Source organism: Halichoerus grypus, chromosome 8 (assembly GCF_964656455.1).
Source record: "Halichoerus grypus chromosome 8, mHalGry1.hap1.1, whole genome shotgun sequence".
NCBI classification, from domain to species: domain Eukaryota; kingdom Metazoa; phylum Chordata; class Mammalia; order Carnivora; family Phocidae; genus Halichoerus; species Halichoerus grypus.
In genome coordinates, this window is record NC_135719.1 from 101,551,761 (window position 1) to 101,573,231 (window position 21,471).

The 21,471-nt window shown below is 34.3% G+C and overlaps 1 protein-coding gene across 3 annotated transcripts in view; it reads right to left on the bottom strand.

Moving 5' to 3' along the window:
* Nucleotides 1-215: 215 nt before the first annotated feature.
* MDGA2 (MAM domain containing glycosylphosphatidylinositol anchor 2) overlaps nucleotides 216-21,471 on the bottom strand; it is a 797,037-nt gene continuing 775,781 nt past the window's right edge. For all 3 annotated transcript variants that reach the window (XM_078053641.1, XM_078053640.1, XM_078053642.1), the window contains 3 exons: nucleotides 16,597-16,727; nucleotides 4,806-4,911; nucleotides 216-2,158 (listed from right to left, as the gene is read on the bottom strand). In XM_078053641.1, the coding sequence (XP_077909767.1) occupies nucleotides 2,070-2,158; nucleotides 4,806-4,911; nucleotides 16,597-16,727 (326 nt within the window). In that variant the 3' untranslated portion in view covers nucleotides 216-2,069. The remainder of the gene's footprint in view (nucleotides 2,159-4,805; nucleotides 4,912-16,596; nucleotides 16,728-21,471) is intronic.

A 21,471-nucleotide genomic window follows, 5' to 3' on the forward strand; every position in this document is an offset into this window, starting at 1 on the left:
ATTTTACTTTCACAGGTTTGACTTTTTTTTTTTTTACATGTATGAAAAATATGGAAGAGTGCTTCAGGAGTTCCTATTAAATTCTTTCCTGCAGACATTAAGGTGTATGAAGCCCTGAAGGTTTATCCCATGGTAACATAACCAATAAATTGTATAACTAGTCTCATTTTGGTGACAAGTAAACATTGCTCAACAAACACACATACCGCTTTGCATACCTTACCTGGAAAGAGGCTTTATTGAACATAGCTGTAAAATTATCTTTTAAGTTGAATTACTGAATTTGCACAAACATTTCTACAGAATTTTTTTTCTTTTAAAAATCAAGCTTTGTCATTTTCCACTACATTTTGTTGTGCTTTTTATATTAATATTTGCAAATGTTATAATTTAATACTTATATCCCAATTACTTGCATAATCAGTTTTTTTTTAATCCTGGGGTATTGAAAGAACATATAATAATAATAATATTCTTCTTTAGACAAAAGTCTTTTTAAATGAAGTTAAAAGCTGAGATAATTTAAGGAAAAAGATCTTCAAATTTTCATAACCAACAGGTTTAAGTGAAATTTACAATGCATTGGAAAACTGGCTGGTTAAAGGTATGATTTGTCCTCAGGTAGCTCAAAATCATTTTTACAGGTTTTTGTTTTTTTGTAAAAGTGTTTTTAATCTCGGTAAAATAATAAAATAATATTTCACAATTTGCACAGAGTCTGACTAAAGGGCAGAGGCATATTACCCTCAGTGTTTAGAATAAAGCCAGATTTTTCAGGCCCAGTTCCGCTGTAGAGTTTGTATGCACTGCAATCACAAACATTTTCTTGCTCCCTCTAAAGCTAGGGCCAATTTCATTTCAAATGGAGGTTAGAGTAAAAAAAAATCACTCTTGTGTTTTACCACCTTCTGCGCTAAGTATTATCTTAACAACCTTTTGCTCTGGTTGACCCATTTAATAACCTGGAAGAAAAAAGTGTTGCTCCCATGTCTGGTCTCAATGGAAGTTATTTTCTAATGGACAATAAGCCGAAAGGCCATGGCTGTCTAGGAGGTCAAACAACAAATAGCTCGTCTGCATGGGCTTACTCAGCAGCTCCGGTCCTTTCTTCTTCAGAAGCGGCTTTTGTTGTCTTGCCTGTAATTTGCACACTTAGGCTCTGTAGTTTGTTTATAAAATAGTTTTACACAAACCACTCTTAGCAGTGCAAGCTTCTGAGTTGAAAATTATTCAGGCTTGTTTCATTGAAGGCACTTGGTTTCCATGGCAATTTATAAAAGATGGTGGTTTGGTTTCTTCATTGGAACAGATGACTTAGTTTGGGTGTTCAAGTGGCCGCAAGCAAACTCCGATAAGCCTGTGTAATATGTAAGCCCAGGTTTACCATCCTGGATAGTAATGCATGCAAAAAGAGACAGCATACAGTTATCTAGCTTAGCCATGGGAGGAAAAAAAAAATAATAACAATAAAGGTGGGATGGGGACAGGTGGGGAGGAGCATGAATGCTTTAAATAATTCTGAGTTCGGGTTATTTTCAAGGAAGGGTAACAACCAAAGGTAAATGGGCCTACATTTATTTAATTCTCTATGTAAAACCTTCTTGAAAGGAAAATAAATGCCAGCTCTTCACGTACCCTGTTTACAGTGAGGTTTTTGTTGGCAGGCCATTAGGTTTCCATGGTAACAAGCAAACTATTCATTTGAAACAAAACCAGCCATGACTTTGTGCTTTGACAAGGATTTCTATAGCTTTTTTTTTTTTTTTTTTTTTTTCCAGAGTTCAACCAGATGACCAGATGATGCTGAAATCTTTTTAGCCACAAAAGCACCTGAAGGTCTCTTCTCTACTCAGGTCAAGATTATCTTTTATATGTAGTTTGGAATAAGTTATACTTCCATGATGTCTTTTTATCCCCAGTGCTTTAAAAAATTCGTTTTTATTATTTTATTTTTGAGTCAGTAGTCAGTGGAGGAATCTTTGGTAGTTTGTTTTTCAATGTCCATTTACAAAGACTCTTTCTTCATGCCGGTGTCTGGTGAATCTTTTATAGCCTCTGCCAGGATAAGGTCACCTTCGAGGACTTAAGATAGAGATGAGTACGATGACCGGAAAAAGCCATAGATGTACTAAAATTCCAACAGCACCATCAACAGAATCTAAAGACAAGGAAAATAAATGCCAAGAAACAAACAAAAAAAGAGAATAAATATTCCATGTAGCTACCAATACAACTTTGGTGAACTAATAAAACAATAGAGTATATGGAAAACATTTTTTGAAAATACCTTTTTTTTTGGTTTGTTTTAATTATCAGTCTATTTCCAAGACACATGAAAAGGAAAATAACTTAAATGTGTGGTTAGAAAAATAGAAATATTTTAAGTTGATATGATATGCTATGAGAACTTGTCTGGAAGGTATTTGTGTGAGTTTGTGGCTGAGTTCAACCTCAGAGTTCTACTAGCCACATGGAAGTATGTACACACAGAAAATTCTTGTTAATCCTAAGAGGTCAGTTTTTTCCCAAAGCTTCCAGAAATGATTAAGATTAAAGGATGAGAGAAAAACTACTTTTTATGAAAACTAAGAAGGGATTGTAATGGGTAGAAAATCAGCTACCGCAAACAGTGCTTAGATCAGTCCAGTATCTATACACTGAATAAATAATTATCTATTCAGTGTGAGTTTTAGAAGCATTATGAAGTCCATTTTAACTAAAAAATCTGTCCCACTATTCTGCCTTAAGATTCCTACCATAATTGGTGTTTCAAGTAGAGCTTCATGTCCAAGTGATACTAGAATGTATGCCTTGCACAGAAGGGCTAACATGGGCAAGCTGGGAAATTCATTCACCTGGCGTAAGTTACAAAATGGCTCTCACCTAGGAGAGAGCTGGGTTTTGGAGACAACAGACAACCTCAGCTTTTGATAGTATGGGCCATAGTACCATTTACTGCCTGAGAAGGGTTGGGAACCCGAGCAGTTAGGAGGAGGCTTTTGGCTGCCAAGCTAGTTTGTACTTAGAAATTAACATTAATTTAATATTCACCAAACACTGTCAAAATGAGCTTAGTAAATGCTAGTTAAATAGATACAGATGTAACAGAATACTTTCTCATACCAAAGAAAATGTTTTTGTTCAATAGGGCTGTTTCCTCTGATTTACAGAGGCTGAATAAAAATACCTCCAATATGTACAGATATATCTTATTTAAAACAGCCACACATTTCTCTGACTTTAGAAGAGAAGAAACCTGATTTTGAAAGTGTTCTATTATGTAACAATAAAGTCCTTTGGGGTTTTCATCATCATTTCCCTGTTGCTACTCTTTCACCACTTCTGTTTTCTCCATGAGGGAGAATGTTCTCTCTTGCTTTCCTCATTTGGAAAGTTTAAATCAATTTTTTGAATTTAATTTGTAATAGTTTTCAGTGATCAAATTATCTAAATGTAAGATTTCTATGTAAGATGGTAACTACCTTAAGTTACTAGAATGTTACTGTGACTGATTTATGTTAGGAAATTCGAAAGAAATCCCATTCTCCTCCTCTAAGGAGAATGCATGCTTTTCTGCACATTTGACAAATCTACTTCATTTCGATACTGCTACTGGTTTTTTTAAAGCAAAATTAGCCAGACACAGGGAGAAATTTTTACTAAATTTGTCACTTGAAAGTCTAAGTATAATGACAAGAAGGTGAAAACTATGAGCAAAGTGGCTCATTGTTATACACAATCTTAGTTTTTGTCTTTTTACAATGCTTAAAAATGGAGTCAGCTCAGTTTCTATGCGCAATCACCAGGTAGTTGCAGAAATTTAACTTTCAACATCTAGACTAATATAATTTCTCACTAAATATACTCAGTCAACAAAGACTCTCATTTGCTCTAGACTTAACAAAATGGATTTTCATGTTCCTTTTATATGTACTAAATAATTGATGAGTTTTTTGTGTAAATTTAGCTTGATCGATACCCCTTTATATAACCACAAAATTAAAGACTCCAGAAGGGCCCATGAAAATACCTGAAGTGGAGGAATTTTTAAAAGACGTGATTTTAGTTTTCTCAACTTCACATAGATAATATGGAGATGAAGATTTTAAGAAGCAGCTCAACACATAATTCTGATGTTTTTTGCATTATTTATAATTTTTAATTTATATCTCTTATTCAAAACATTTTTGTGGTGACAAAATAAAATTTGAAGATATCATTAAACTATAATACTCAAACCAGAGTAAAAAATGAAACCAAATTACTAAACAAGATTGTGATGCACATAGATGAATTATACTAGAATACAAATGGGCTGATTTATTACTTATTGAACATAGTTAGGCTCTTCACAATAGTGAATCTATTAAAATGGCTTGCAAAAGTTAGACCTAGAAAACATATTCATAAATGGGGGAGAAGGGGATAAAAACAGCTATGGTTATCTAAAAATGTGCTGAGTATATAAGTCAGCCAAATATTTTAATAAAAGTAAAAAAAAAATCCCCTGAAATTAATAATATAAATTAAATACTTTTAAAAATCTTAATTAAAAATCAAAGTGGGCTTGCCTTACATAGAACTAAACCAAAATTACTTTAGTCTTATCTTAGGTCAAATATGCATACCATCAAATTTAATACTTTGTTTTAAAAATATCTTCAAGATTTTAGGGTCTCACATATAAGGAATTTCTAAATTTACAAACTAAAAATAACTGAGTTTAAAAAATTAGACCATTTTGGTTTAATAGTTATTATGTTACTTTAACATCACATCAAATCAATCCAAGAATAGACACTTACTCTTAGTCGTTAGGTCTTGTTTTGCACATTCTCCTTCTGCAATCGATACATCATCAATGGCAATGTCACCTTCTATGCCAGGACCTCGAATACCTTCAAAAATGAGCTACAAATATGAATGAAACAAACCTAAATGTAGACCTTTGATTTGTAGATGGATTCTTTTTTTTTTTTTTTTAAGATTTTATTTATTTGACAGAGAGAGACACAGTGAGAGAGGGAACACAAGCAGGGGCAGAGGGAGAGGGAGAACAGGCTTCCCACGGAGCAGGGAGCCCGATGCGGGGCCCCATCCCAGGACCCTGGGATCATGACCTGAGCCGAAGGCAGACGCTTAACGACTGAGCCACCCAGGCGCCCCTGTAGATGGATTCTTATTGAGAAATTGAGATGCCAAGCCCAAAATTGACAGCAGTTCTGACATCTATCATCAACAGTCTTCAAAATTGTTACTTACAAAAAAACATAAAAGTTCTTAAAACCAGTAACAGGATCTTCCTTGCTTACTATTAGTTTTTCACATCAAAAGCTCTGTGTTGATTTTAATATAAAACTAAACTTAACTGATTAATACGATAAAAACTACTACTACTACAAACCCTTGCACTTTCTATTTTCAGGGGTAAGGAAAAATTTTTATTTAAACAGTACTTCTCTGAAATAGATGCCCTCCAATTTTATCCAAATATGTAACACTGGTTTTCTAGAAATATTTTCTGGAATGAATCAGTTCTGTGTTCTTTATAACTATATTATGTTTATTGAAGCCCAGAATGAGGGATTACCATCTCTATGAAATTTATTTTCTCTCTTGCAAAAATGTGAATAAGTTTCTCATATTCCCATACGTTATGATATACCTCCATGATTTCACTTTTGACATTCTATTTTTAAAAACCAGAAGATATTTATGGGTTTACTTATGTTGAGTGTTTAATGGCAGACCTTTGAATTTCAACAGTGATTAACACTGAGGTTTAATACATGGAAGTTGAAAGAACAGATGAATGAAATCAGTCTCCTTTTATTACTAAATTCTGAGTACAATGACAATATAAGGACAATTAGCAAATTTTTATTATTTCATTTTTACAGAAATAAGGCTGTTTTAAAATTTTCTCTATAACCCCACAATTGTTTCCAACAAAACCTTTTAATCCTTTTAATATGAAAAGGCACCCTATGCCTTTAGTGATTATATTCACAAACATTTCTACATGCCAAAATGAAATATCTAGTTTGGTCTTTCCAAGGAAAAATATGCTTAATGAAGAGGTGTTTCAACATCAAGTTGATGTGTGCATTTTTATACAATTTCTAGCCTTATTTCATTGCAACAAATTAGAGGGAAAGTCTATTTTTATCAATGCCAAAATTTTTGGTTTTGTTTTTTGTCTTTGAAAGTATCTTGATATGGCTCATTTTTAAAGGCAATTTTGCGATGATTTTCAGAAAACTTAGGCTACCTTTGAGAAGTTTATCTGTTGTTATCTGTTTTACTATCATAATTTTATCAATTGGAATCTCTAAGTGATAAGCAGAAGCATTAGTTATAAGCTTTTGTATTGAGTCCCTTTTCTCCACATGAATATAGTTCATACAAGTAAGAATAATTTTCATGATTTGATAGGAGAAAAAGGTTTGGAGAAATTTTTATTATTATATTTAACTTGTGTTGAAAGGGTTTCCTGCTTATCTATGTTGAGATAAATAAGTTAATAAAGATTGTCCAAAGCTATTTCTTTGAAAAAACATCCAAAATGTCATGTATCACTGAAGCCAAAACAAAATGGCAGACCAGAATTAAAATATGGTATAGAATCAAGTTGGTGGTATATGGATTCTCAGTCCTCAGACAGAATCAGCAGTGAAACACTACTTTGGCTGCCTGGAAATAATGACTTGCATTTAACTTAAGGTGGTGTTTTGAAAGTTATCTGGAAAGTGGCTAAAAAATCCTCAGAGGACTTTTTAAATCACAAGGTCCTCAAAGTGAGAATTAAAAAACCTCAAATCAATGGTATAAAAATCCAAGAGCACTGAAATCAGAAAAGCGGAAGTCATTTTAATGACTGAGGAATATTCCACGTTAAGGATATCACATAATTTATTTAACCAGTGCCCTATTGATATTGTTAGACATTAAAATTGTTTTTGGCTATTCTGAACAAGGCTGAGATGAATGCATTTTATTTTTTTATTTTATTATTTTTAAGTAGGCTCCTTGCCCAATGGGGAGTCCAACACGGGGCTTAAACTCACGACCCTGAGATCAAGACCTGAGCTGAGATCAAGTCAGACACTTAACCAACTGAGCCACCCAGGTGTCCCAAGATGAATTCATTTTAAAACATTAATATACACACTTTTTAAGAACACATGGCTCTTTAAGGTCATCATAAATTGCCCCTATCAGCACTATTGCCTTTTTCCTAACCATGGGTTTTTTAAGTCATTGGGTATGTTTTCTTGTTTTGATATGTGCTGCTTACCTGATTGAGAATCAATGTTAGAGTAAATCAATGGTTATTCCCACCCCCTTCTTAGTTTCAGTCATGTGATGCTGAGTCTTCTCTCCTGAAGATAACAACATGAATGGAGTGTTATCTTGGAGAAAGTCAGAACTCACAGATTCATGATGACATGAGTCTTATTCCATAAAATCCAACATGCTCCACTTTGGCCCCATGGCTAATACTTAGTTGAATAAAAGTGGAGTGCTGTCATCTCAGTTCTTTCTTTTTTGTGGGTATTATAAAGCTTCAAATGGAATAAAGTATAGATTTCTGCCTCCCAGTCAGGTTTTAATTCTGGACTGAAGCAGGAATTGGAATGTATTAGGAAAATTTGGTTTCGTAAAGAGAAAACCTCCTCAGTCACCAAGAGTTTTAATTTTAAAAGATGGTGTGGGAAGGGAAAGGTTGTAAGCCTTGCTTGTAGACTGCAGTAAGGGGTGTGCAATGCAGCCACGGCAAAGAAAGGGACTTTGTGTGGAAAGTGAGGTGTTGGTGAGAAGACTGATAAGGGTAGATTAGAATGTTCTGCACCTGCTTACACTTGAAATTCAAACAGATGAAGCTGAAGTCATAATCTTTTCATAGGGAAGGATGCTGGAGAAATAGGTTTAGGAGTACATGGATTTTCCATCTGAGGTATGTAGAGGTGAATAGGTGATAAAATTATCCACCCAAGTATTTTTTTCTTAATTAAAGCACACAATTATTCTCACTTAGCAAGTTCTAGTCACCTGGAGGTAGGTATCAATATAAAAAAGATGGGACTATTTTAAAAAAGAAAACTAAAATGTATAAATCCTCAATGAATCATGGAACACTACATAAAAACTAATGATGTAATGTATGGTGATTAACATAACATAATAAAAAAATAAAATGTATAAATCCTCAAAATCATTTCTTTTTTTAAATTTTATTTTATTATGTTATGTTAAGCACCATATATTACATCATTAGTTTTTGATGTAGTGTTCCATGATTCATTGTTTGCGTGTATCATTTCTGAACTTTTCGAAGCTGCTTGTCCTGGAATGATGCTGTCATTGCTCAAAGCACTTCAGAATTTCTTTCACTGACTTTAAAGTATTAATTACTTCTACTTTTCCCATTAACTTCCTTTATCCTCCCTTCCTTCTGCCTCCCAGTGCAGGTACATAGGCTTGTGCTTAAACCCAAGGTCGGACCTGGGTCGGTGCTAAAGACAGAGTCCTGAAGCAGAGAGGTTGTGAAGGATGCTGCCACACTTCTTTTGTGGTGGGACTGGGAGCCTTCTGTGGTAAGTGTCAGAGTAGACTGATTGATGCAATTTAATGTGAGTGCTGCCTCCCTGCAATATGTTGACTCTAAGTGTGTAGCTGGCGGAACAACAAAAATACAAATCAACGGAAGTCAAATTTTCAGGTGTCCAGAGGACTGCCTAAATCTAGAATGTTCTCTTATATAAATACTTATATAAATATACTTATATAAATACTTCATCCCTTGTGGATCCTGAATGAGTTAAAGCAACTGAATTACTTTCTGTATAAGCATAGCAGGTGTTTTATATATCGTGTGTGGAAATAAATCAGGATTATAGTAGTTACTAGTAGGATAATAAAAATAATTGCTGACAATTAGTCTCTTGGGACAGTTGTGTAATTAGTGTTTTTAATATTTATTTGTAATTTTGTGATGATAGGGAATCCAATCCAATAAGCCAGAGAAATATCGTAGTCCTCCTCAGGGTCCTGTTTGGACAGGAAGAAAAAAGATCCTGTGTAGGATGTTTGTTTCCTTTTAATTTCCATAGCAGTTTTGCTCTTAGGAAGATACAGATTTTTTTTAACTCCTACTGACTCTCACAAAGAGATATTTATTGCATTGTTCTTTTTATGTTCTGAACTCCAACTCCCACTATATCTTTGAATTATTATAACAGCATTTTATAGATTCTAATACTCTCATAAGTGGCTTCTAGACTAAGACCTAGAGGGATACTTTTTCCTTTGTATTTTTTTGATTGTGAAGTAGATAATAGAAATAAAATGCATACATATTCAATTTAAACAGTGTACCTTGGCCAAACTTTCAAGTGTTTATAAAAATAAATTCTTGGTGACAAACATCTTTTTCTCAGTCATCAAAAGGAGAAACTATAACAGTTCATTATGATGTATCTCAACTTGGAAGCTGTAGTCTGTATGCAATGAAAAAAAAATCTGAATTTTATTCACTTAGAAAAGAAATGCTCTCTAGTTTAATAGGTTAAATTTTGTCATATTTTTATGAAATACCATCATGATTCTGATTACTGTTACATTAAGTGATAAAACTATGTTCCTTTCCTCTTTAGTACTTCTGAAATGCATCTGGTTTAATTGCCATGAAGAAGAAATTAATGGCATCTAGATACTTGAGGAGAAAATGTTAAAGTTTAGATTTCCTAAAAGGGGGGGGGCTCAGTTTATGCAAAACCTGTTCTTTACACACGATCACACTGGTATTATTTAAAATGGTTTCCCTTAACTGAAATGACAAATTTAAAATTGTATATGTTTTCACAGCGTGGTCATGCAATTCAGCAAACTTAATATGCAGGAAATACAGCATGATCAGAAAATGAACTCTTCGTGGGTATATTTAAATGGGAAGTTAATAAAATGTATGTGCACTTGTGTTATTACAATGACACTACAGAAAATTAGTTTAATCCATTGATTGACAATTTCTTATATATATGATAGGGCTTTAAAGCTTATAGATATAGATGTCAATTTAGAGATAGAGCTATAGATGATGCTATTAAAGCCTGTGTTCCAATATAATTTCTCAGGAAGGAAGAGCTCCATGCAACACTAATGAGTAAAAGTAGATGGGGGTGTCAAAGAATACAATGCACTTCGATGACGTGACTTCGATGTTAATGAGGCCTTCTGCAAATGTTCACAGCATGTTTTCTTCAAGACAAGAGATATATCGCTTCTGATTATTACTGCTAAGGCAAGCACAAAGTCTAAGGATGCGGTTTGAAAACTGACAGAGTACCTCACTTGGAAAAAACTCAGGATACAAATAAGGTTGAAAATAGCTATTAACATTGGAAAATGTTTCCAATGGCTACTTCAGGAGCCACTGCCATGTCTATATAATGGCCTTGGAATTTGGCTTAGAATGCCAGATATATATCTACATGATCATGTGATATCTAGTAAGGAGGACAATATATTCCAGATTATTATTAGAGAGATAAGCATGAGGGCAGCATGATGTAATAAGAGAATTAAAATCTTTCCAATCCCTATTTAATGTTCAGGATTTATGTGATTTAAGATAAACCATTTCAAAATCATTTTGAAATCTTTAAATGAGGACCTAAGTGTAGAAGATTTCCAGAATTCCTTTCACCTATAACAAAGAAAACACAAAGACTGTATTTTATGTCTCAGAATGCCTCTATATTTTCCCCCGGAAAGCATTTGGAATATACTACAAAAAGAAAGAAAGCGGGGCGCCTGGGTGGTTCAGTCGTTTAAGTGTCTACCTTCGGCTCAGGTCATGGTCCCAGGGTCCTGGGATCAAGCCCCACATCAGGCTCCCTGCTCAAAGGGGAGTCTGCTTCTCCCTCACCCTCTCCCTCTGCCTCTGCCCACAACTCATGCTCTCTCTCAAATAAATAAATAAAATCTTAAAAAAAAAAAAAGAAAAGTTAAAGAGGATGGTTAAATATTTTTCTTGGTGTAAGATATAAATTATAAGTGACATTCTAAGATAACACTATATCAATTTTACTTTTTTGGAAATTTTGCTGTAATCCTTCCAAATCCCGCAAAATATATTTTCATCACAGGCACTGATCATGCTAAATTAATTCTTGACAAAGAGACCCAAAGGGAATTTCAGTAGGATAAAACTTCTATTTACCCTGAGAAGTACTACCCAATTTTATTTTCAGCTAAGCAAACTAATTGGACACACTCAAACAAAGGACTTTGCAAGTGGTTGTGTTTTAAAGGGTTTATAAATCAAAATAATTTAAATGCATGCAACTCCAAACAAATAAAACGACCTAAATGTCCATGCAGCAGAGGCTCAAAATCACTTATATCTCATTTAAAATTCCAAGAGGTAGGAGATATCCTTTCCACTTGAATTAAAGACATTCTATGATGCCACAAAGCTACATTTGAGTAATATTAAAACTTCTCAGAACCTAATTTATATGCTAATATATTCTGTACAGTTTTTACTATGCTTTCCTTGTAGGCATCACATACCAAAGCAAGTATTTTTGAAAAACTCGACAGTTTACAAATGATTTTTGAGTAAAAAATGCTTTGTCAGAAAAAAGTTCAAAACAACAAAAATCTCAAAACCAAAACAAAATAAAAGCAAAATATGGGATAGGCTGATGTAGTTGTGCTTCATGTTTCCTTCAAAAATCAAGACTTAGAGAATAATAGAGTCTTTAGCCAACAGACCTAGAAATATGTCAAAGAATAAAAGAACGTAGAAATCCAAAGTAAAAATATGATTCTATTTATCTTATTTTTGACTGGTAATTTAAATAGCTTAGCAATGCTTCATTAAAAACTGCTACTCTTTAAAAAACCAACACAAAACTGCTACTCTTCGATTTGCTTCCAGCCAAGATAGATTGAACAGTAAGCAGATCTATTCTCCCATCTGAAACAACAAATAACTGGACAAAATATATGAAACAATAAACATCAGGTAATGAAGAACAATGATTAATGAGTGATAAGAATCAGACAAAGTGAATCCTATGACTGTCCTATACAGAACTGATAGACTATGGTGCAAGCAGAAGAAAGATAGAGCCTGGTAGAAAATCTCAGTTGAGGAGATGGAGTGGAGTAGAGTCTAAGGACTCCAAAGCAGCTGGAGTGTGCAGTGTAGAATACAAGCGAGGACAGAGTTGCAGAGATCTGCAGAGAGTCTCCCTAGTGTATTTCGCAATGCACTAATCAGGACATGAATGTACAGTAGTTACTGCACAAGAATTGGGAAAGAACCAGAGAGATGAACTGAAGGTCACAGTACCCAGATCACACAAGACTTGGAAAACCTCATAATTCATGGAGCATTGGATAGAGTACTCAGAAGACTCTTGCCTTGGAAGTGAGAAATAATTAGCCCTATATGAAACACTGCTTCGGTCTCTCCGTTAAGCTTAAAAGCAAGACCAAAAAACGGCTAAACTCTCTCCAAATAACTACATCCCAAACAAGCTCAAGAATATTTATAGAAATATAAAAATATCCAACAAATTTTGTATTTTGTAAAACTCTAAGAATTTTAGCTATCAAAGTAAAATTCCAAATGTCTGACACCCAATCAGATTACCAGACATAGAGAGAAGCAGAAAAATGACGTGTAATGAGGAGAAAAAAATCAGTCAAAACCAACCAAGAACTGACATAGATGTTAGCATTAGCAGACAATGACATTAAAACACCTATTATAAATGGGTTTCATATATTCAAAACATTAACTAGAGATGTGGAAAATATTTTTTCAAAGACTCAAGTTGAACTTACAGAGATGAAAAGTACAATGGTTGAGATACAAATTACACTGAATATGACTGAAGGCAGATTAGACATTGCGGAAGAAATGATTAGTGAATGTGAAGACAGAATAGAAACTATTACAAAATGAAACACAAATAAAAATAAATAAAAAACTCTAAAAAAGCATCAATCAGCTGTGTAACACCTTATATATATGCACATAAATAAGGAGTCTTATATACATACATAAGGTGTTGGACTGGAGTCTTTAAAGGAGAGCAGGAGAAACGAAAATATTTGAAGAAACATTAGCCAGACAATGCTTAAATTTTATAGAAACTATAAACTCACAGATCCAAGATCAATGAACCACAAGCACATGAAAAATGAAGAAAACGACATAAAAGCATGTCACAATTAAATTGCTCAAAACCAGTGACAAAGAGAAAATCTTAAAAGCAACAGTTCACATTACATATAGAAGGATAAATAGGAGTTTCAGCAGATTTATCCTTAGAAACAATGCAAACAAAAGGACAGCAGAACATCTTTAAAGTTCCTAAAGGAAAAACTAGAATACTACACTTGGAAGAAATAGCTTTCAAAAAATGAAGGTGAAATAGACTTTTTCAGAAGTACAAAAGGTGAAAAGAATTCATGTTTAGCAGACCCACACTACAATAAATGTTAAAAGAAGTCCTTCAGGCAAAATAAAATTGATACCAGATGGAAATATGCATCTACAAAAAGGAACAAAAAGCACTAGAAATGATAACTGCTTTGAGCACCAACTATGCAAACCCAGTCTGATTTCTCAGTTGGAATGAGGGGAGGATTATAGTGAAGAGAGTTCTCCAAGGTTTGGACTGTTGTGAAAAAAGCTTTATTCATTTAAACACCATTGAACATCTGCTTTAAACATTCTTATAAATCTCTTTTTTTGTGAATTTAATATGTAAGTCTCTGAGGCTACAGAAAATTTGTTGTCATTTGTAGTTGTAAATATGTTCTACTCTGAATTTACACTGACCACATCCTTCCTGGTAGTAAAAGACTAATTCATGTCCCGAAATCCCTTCTTTAAATCAACAGTTTTGGTAACAAGACACAATGGAGTAAGATGGGCCAAATCACAGAGAAAAGCAATTCCTTTCTATAAGATTGCAATCTCAAACTTGGAGCTGACCCTCTGTGCATCTCATTTCTTTCCTCTATGAAACCCCCTCATTGCTTATATCTAGGGGCACATTCCCTTCTGGATTCTCTCTGCTGTGACATCCTGAATGAAGAAACATTCCCTTGCAAGGACAAAAAACAAACAAAATAAAACAAAATTCATATATTTGCTAATGTGAAAAATTATAGAATAAAAACTATTTGCATAAATATAACAATTTAATATCTGCTTATAGGTCATTCTATTAATTCTGAGTAGTGAATAATTTTTTTAAGATTTTATTATTTATTTGAGAGAGTGCAAGAGAGAGAGAAAGAGCATGAGCAGTGGGAGAGGGGCAGAGGGAGAAGTAGACTCACGGCTGAACAGGGAGCATGAGCTGGGGCTTGATCCCAGGACTCTGGGATCATGACCTGAACTGAAGGCAGATGCTTAACCTACTGAGCCACCCAGGTGCGGTGTAGTGAATAATTTTAGTTCAGATGCTGATTTTCCTAATTTCCTTACTACCTTATGCAAATTTCTCAAGAGTGGACGTTCTCTGTAATGACCAGCCCACTGGACTCAACTTGCTTTCCTATTTGAGTATCACTGTCTTTAAATTCTGTGGGCACCAAACTTTCCTGAATCTCCTTCCTTTTAACTCTAAAACATATTAAAAAATACTACTTAGGATTGAGCTCTTTTCCCACAGTTCATATTATTGGTTAGTGTTCTGCATGATTCCATCATTTAATCACTGTTTACATATGTACACTTTCCCTTGGAAATATCAACCACTCCCACATTTCTAGGTAGGACATACAATCTGATGACTCATGAATGTGCATGTCCCCAAAGTTTCAGACCAACATATACAACAACCTGCACATTTTAAAAAGGATACTCCATAGGCATTTTATTAACATGTCCAAAATAGAAGTAACCATATTCATCCCTGAAGCTTGTCTCTTTTCCTCTTTTTGTTATTTAAGGTAATGTGTAGCACAAGCATTACCCAAGACTCCCTAGTTAGAAACTTGTTAGTCATTTATGGATGCTTCCCAAATTCCCAACATAAAAAAAAATGTTCTGCTAGCTTTCACACCTAAGTATATCTTAAAATCATCCTTTTTTCTTTATACCACTTCCCTAGTTTGTCCCTTCAACATCTTTTATGTGAACTTTACGAGCCCTAACTGGTTTGCCAATCCAGGTTTACCTCTTTGAGCCAGCAACATGACCGCTGTACCGCATCATCCCCAGAGCAAAACCTTCCAGTGACCCCCCTGTTACCCAAGCACCATATGTTCCTTAACCTTAGTTCACACCAGTCTGATTTCTCTTTATGTACCAAATTGTAGATAAAAGTTTTTCTGTTTCTCAGGCAAATCCTATGGTATATGATGTCGATGTCTTTGTTCACTCTAAACTCTGCTTCAATATTAATGTTAGCTCTTTCTCTACTTTGCAATCCCTCTCCTTGGTTCAGGTTTCACCTCATACAATAAGTTTTTCTTGACTTTGTTCCATACTCTTCTAGTTGGTTGGGCGTTATCACAGAACCTTGTGCATACCTCTATTACTGCAATTATTACAGTATGCGATGTGTTTACATGTGTATTTCTACCAAGATGAGGTAGACAATCATTTTTAGATCTTCAACCTAACAATGTTTCTGGCACACAAGAGTAGCTCAAAAATATTTAGTGAACTGTTACTATGATAATAAGTGATTGTCTTGAAAGTGCTCAATTATTAAATTGATGTCTATGGCAATAAAGGAGTATCCTAAAGAAAACAGTAATGTAACTATTCTTTTAAGTACCTAGTGTATATATATTTGATTTAATAATTTTGTGTCGGTGAGGCAGTCACATAGGAAGCAAAAATATATCTTGAAGTACATTGAAGAAATCACCAGTAGAAAAAAAATACCCAACCTGAGTACATAAAATACACATACTTCACTAAAACTACATTATTTTCTCCACTGAAATAGTTTCGTGAAATATTGTCTCAAGCCATAGTAGCCATTTTTATAGTCATTAAAATTTCTGTTATATATTTGCAGCTTTCTTAATTCAATTTAGCCTTACTCTTTTATATCAAAACAAAGAAAAATAGCTTCTTCAAAATTCTCTTTGCTCATCAAAGTGATGTTATTAAAATGACATTACCGCAAAGAGACACATTTTGCTAAAGCACGTAAAATTCCATCAAGTAAAATTTGAACAGATTAATTGAGAATCGACTATCCAGTTTCCATTATTATAAGAACCTATGTTATTTATCTTCAGGAAACAAAATATACACATGTGATTTTATAGAAATAGATTACATTTTCTCCTAGCAAATCATTTGGATTTTGAAAGACTATTACTCAAACATATTATTTGATAAGTATTAATTAATAAAGAAAAGGGACATTTTCTCTTTATAAAACAGCTTTGGAACTAAAGAAAAACAATACTGTCGTTTTTGTGATGCTCATATATATCATAGAATTTCTGAACCTTCATATTCCTATGTTTGCTCAAGGTCTGCCTTTAACTTTATGCTCATGTGCTGCAATCTCTTCACAGAAATGATTGTTCTTTTCTTACCTGGAATGAAGTGATTGGATATATATTAACATGAGCCTCATTCCACCGCTGTCCTTTATTCCCACTTGAAGACCACAGTGGATTCTCTATCGTTGTCTGCCCTTTCAAACGCAGATAAACATTTAGAACACCTAAAAATAACAATGACATTTTATTTTGTATATTTGTTTTTGTTTCACATTTGTTTCTCCTTCACCTAACACTTGTAAACTGTTAAAAATAAAATTTCTCAGGACACTAGTGTCTCCTTCTTTCTTCCCCTCTCATTTCTAATCTTGCTTTTATGACATTTGGCAGGCCTCCAAAGACGATTGTCCTAATCCCTAGAATCTGTGAGTGTTATTTTACATGATAAAAGCGGCTTTGCAGATGTGACCAAATTAAGGATCTTGAGATGGGGGCGGATTATTCTAGATTATTTTGGTGGGTCTTAAACGTAACCTCATGTATCTTTATAAAATGGAGGCAGGAGATTTGATACAGGAGAGAAGGAGGTCATGTGAAAGAAAAGGAAGATACTATGTGGCTGGTTTTGAAGATGGAGAAAGAAGCCACAAGCCAAATATAGGCAGCCTCTAGAAGCTAGGAATGTGTTCTCCCCTAGAGCCTTCAGAAGGAACTAGCTCTGCTGACATCTTGATTTTTAGCCCCATGATACTCCTTTTGGATTTGTCTTCTAGAACTGTAAGATAATGCATTTGTGTTGTTTTAAGCCACACAGCTTGTGGTAACTTACTTGTTACAACACTGACAGGAAACTAATATAGCCTGTGTGTGTATTGAGTGGCTTGTGCAAAGTCTGACTCTAAATGCCTTGTCTTATATTACCAATTAGCATCTCTTTTTCAATTTACTTTTTATCCAAGTCTCATTTCTCTTCTAAAAGAATTATTTGAAGATAAAATGAGAATAAGTTTGTCTCATGATTTGATATATCTCAAAAGTTTCATGTTCTGAACACAGTAAAAATAGTAGTGATGCTGATGATATTAATACAACATAATATATGTTGAACACGTACTCCAGATAAGGAATTAATCTTCTCAGCAATCCTATGAAGTACTATTATAGAGAAAACTTCGAGTGGTTAAGTAATTTGCCCAGTTCATACAGTAAGTAAATATCAGAGGCAAAATTTGAACGCACAGAGTTTCAAAGTCGGCTATATTGATCACTAAGCAATCAGTATTTTGATTCACTTAAAAAAAAACAATTTTATTGAGATATAACTTACATGCAATAAAATTCTCTCATTTTAAACATACAGGTCAATAAACTTTTAATTGATATATACTGCAGTGTAAGCACTATGCAATCAAGATACAGAACATGTCCATCTTCCCAGAAAGCTCCCTCACTTTCCTTTGCAGTTAATCTTCAGAGCACCTGAGCCCTTGTTCCTGTGCCAAGCAACTACTGATAAGACTTTCTTGACTAACTGATGATTTTTGCCTTTTCTAGAATTTCCTATTAATGAGATTATGCAGTAAATATTTTTTGTGTGTCCAGCTACTTTTCCTCAGCATAATTTCTGTTATATTCATCAATGTTACTGTGTTCATCTTTTTAATTTTAGTATTTAGTTCATTTATAGTTACTGTAGTTTTTGATATGTTTGGAATTAAGTATACCATCCTATTTGTTCTCTACTTGTCCCTCTGTTTTTTATTCCTTTGTGGTTCCTTCCCCTCTTTCTTTTCATTTGATTTTTTTTTTTTTTTTAGGTTTCAGTTTATTTCTTGTACTGATTTTTAAATCTCTCTTTTTAATTGTGTTTTAGTGGTTGTTCCAGGACTAACAAGAGGCACTCATAACTTTTCACAGTCTAATTATAGTCAATATTTTATTCTTCATGCTCACAATTCATACAGCATACATGTTTTAGGATGACCTCCCTCTTTTCATTTCAAAGCTGATACTTTACATTCTATATCTTACTTCACACATGTAATAATCTTACAACAGTATAATTAATTTACCTGTCCTCTATCTATTTTTAATAGTAATTGTATCGTTTTACCTTTGCCTAAAATGTAAACCTCACTTTACAGTGAATAGTCAGATGTATTTTATACAAATTATAAGAAGAACATACAGTTTTTAAATTTTCCACTTATGTACCATTTCTGATGGTCTTCATTTCTACCTGTTGGTCTGAGTTATAATCTAGCACCATTTCCCTTTGGCCTTAAGCACATCCTTTAGTACTTTTTGTAGGGGTGATCTGCTGGAGACAAAGTTTCTCAGATTTGTTTATATAAAAATAACTTCATTTCACTCTCATGTTTTTGTAAGATCTAAAATTCTGCCAGTTTTTCCCCCAAGCACTTTAAAGTTGTTCTATTTTCTTCTCTATAGCATGGTTTCTAATGTGAAGTCAGCCATCATTTTATCTTTATTCCCTTGTATATGTTTTTCTTTCTCCCTCAGGCTGCTTTTGAGAATTTTCCCTTATCTTTGGTTTGCAGTAGTTTGATTATAATGTGCCTAAATAATCTTGATGTAGAGTTTGCTGAACTTCTTTTAGCTTTCCCTTTATTTCTGCCTCATCTCTTTCCTCTACTTTTCAGACTCCAATTATATATATGTTATGCAATTTGAAATTCTACCAGTCACTGAAGCTGTGTTCATTTTCCTCAATCTTTCTCCTTCATTTCTCAGGTTGGAAAATTTTGTCTGTTTTCAGCTATATAACTAATATATATAACAGCTAATAAACTTTTTTTTTTTTTTTTTTTTGCCTTCTGCAGTATGTTTTTTAAGCTCCTGCAGTGAATTCTTCATGTCTTGTCTACTACTTTCTGGTACAATTCTTATTTGGCTCTTGTATAATTTCTCTTTCTCTGCTAGACTTCTCCAATCATTAAGACTTTATGTCCTATGATTCTTTTAATATATTTACTCTAATGTCATTGAACATATTTATAATGCCTTTTTAAAAGTTTTTATCTGGGCTGCCTGGGTAGCACAGTGGGTTGAGCATCCATCTCTTGGTTTGGGCTCAGGTCATGATCTCAGGGTTGTGAGATCAAGCCCCATATGGGGCTCTGCCCTCAGCACAGAGTCTGCTTGAGACTCTCTTGTATTCTCTTTCTGCCCCTCCCCCCCACACACTTGTTTTTTTTTTTTTTTTTTTTTTTTAAAGATTTTATTTATTTATTTGAGAGAGAGAATGAGAGACAGAGAGCATGAGAGGGAGGAGGGTCAGAGGGAGAAGCAGACTCCCTGCCGAGCAGGGAGCCCGATGCGGGACTCGATCCCGGGACTCCAGGATCATGACCTGAGCCGAAGGCAGTCGCTTAACCAACTGAGCCACCCAGGCGCCCGCCCCCCACACACTTGTGCGTGTGCTCTCTCTCTCTCTCTCTCTCAAATAAATAAATTAAAAAAAAATAAAAGTTTTTATCTGCTAAGTCTAATGTTTGGTCCTCTTCAGTTTATTTCTATGGGTTGATTTTTACTTTTTCATTGACTGTGGATCACATTTTCTGTTTCTTTGTATATCTAGTGATTTTCATTGAATAATGGGCACTGTGGACATTACACTGTGGAGACAGATTTATAATCATTCTCAGAAAGCAGTTTTGTTTCAGCAGACTATTCAATTGCTGACTCGTCATGTTAAACTTGTACAGATAGGCTTGGTTTTATGGTAGCAGTGCAGATCTGTGAAAAGCCCAAACTGTCATCCTAAACTCCTTAACTTTGTGGGAATCAACCTCCAAATCTGTCTCCACCATGGATCTTAGTGGGGCTTAGATTTAGGCTTTTAAAGGAAAGGTCTAGAGAGGTCAGTTCTTCAGGGCATCATCCTAACTACTAAGGGAGAGCCTGGCTATTTTTTTTTCATGTTGTCAGAGGCTGTTAGGGTATCTCTTCGTTCAAAAATGGCTTAAACTTCAATATTCCCTACGGCTCTTCTCCCAGGACTCTTTGACCTTCCCATCTCTGTTCTGTTGTCAAGTCCAAAAAAGCTGCTATGTTGCCATATTGTAAACCTTGGGTTTTTTGAATCTTATGAGACAGCCTAGTCTTCAGGCGAAGACTCATGTGGAACCCCATAGAAACTTCTAAAGCCAACTCTGCACACCTCCTTTCTTTTACCCCGATTCACAGATTCCAACTAGTTCAGCTGCCCAGTACTCTTCTCTCTGCCTCCTGAACTCAGTGGCACCTCCATGTTCTGCTTGAATTCCAGAGCTCTATGTTAGGGCCAGGAAATTGTTCTCAGGCAGAGAATGACTCCTGTAGAGATTACCTCATTAGTATCCTTTTTTCTCCCCACAGATCTGTCTTGCCTTGCCTCTTTCATTTTCTGAAAACCATTACTTTATTTTACCCATTTCATAGTTGTTTATGGCAGTAGGATTTATCTGGAGGCAGTTACTATATGGCTTCAAGACATTCTCATTTTGATAACTTTTATAGATAATCATGTCACTATTAAAATCTATATCTATCTTCTATATAATATATACATTGGTTTATGTGAATATTGCACATAAACACTGCAAAGCAAGAAAGACAATATAGAAATCATGATTAAACTGATCTCTCAGAGGCAGCCTCCTTAATATTTTGGTGTATGTTGCTTCAGGTTTTTTTTTAATATATATCTATATATGTACAATTATATGGTATAGAGTAGTTTATCCTTCAGATTTTTAGAGCAATTTTGTCTAATTCTCTATACATAAGCACACATGTTCATATTATGCACAAATGCATAAATATGAATACCCGCTTTTTAAACAACAACAAACCCCCCCTGCATTCCTTACATCACAGCTGCCACTAGCTGGCTGACTTTGGCTTAGTCTCTTAATCTCTCTGCTTCAATTTCCTCATCATGTAAGTGATGATGATAATAATAAC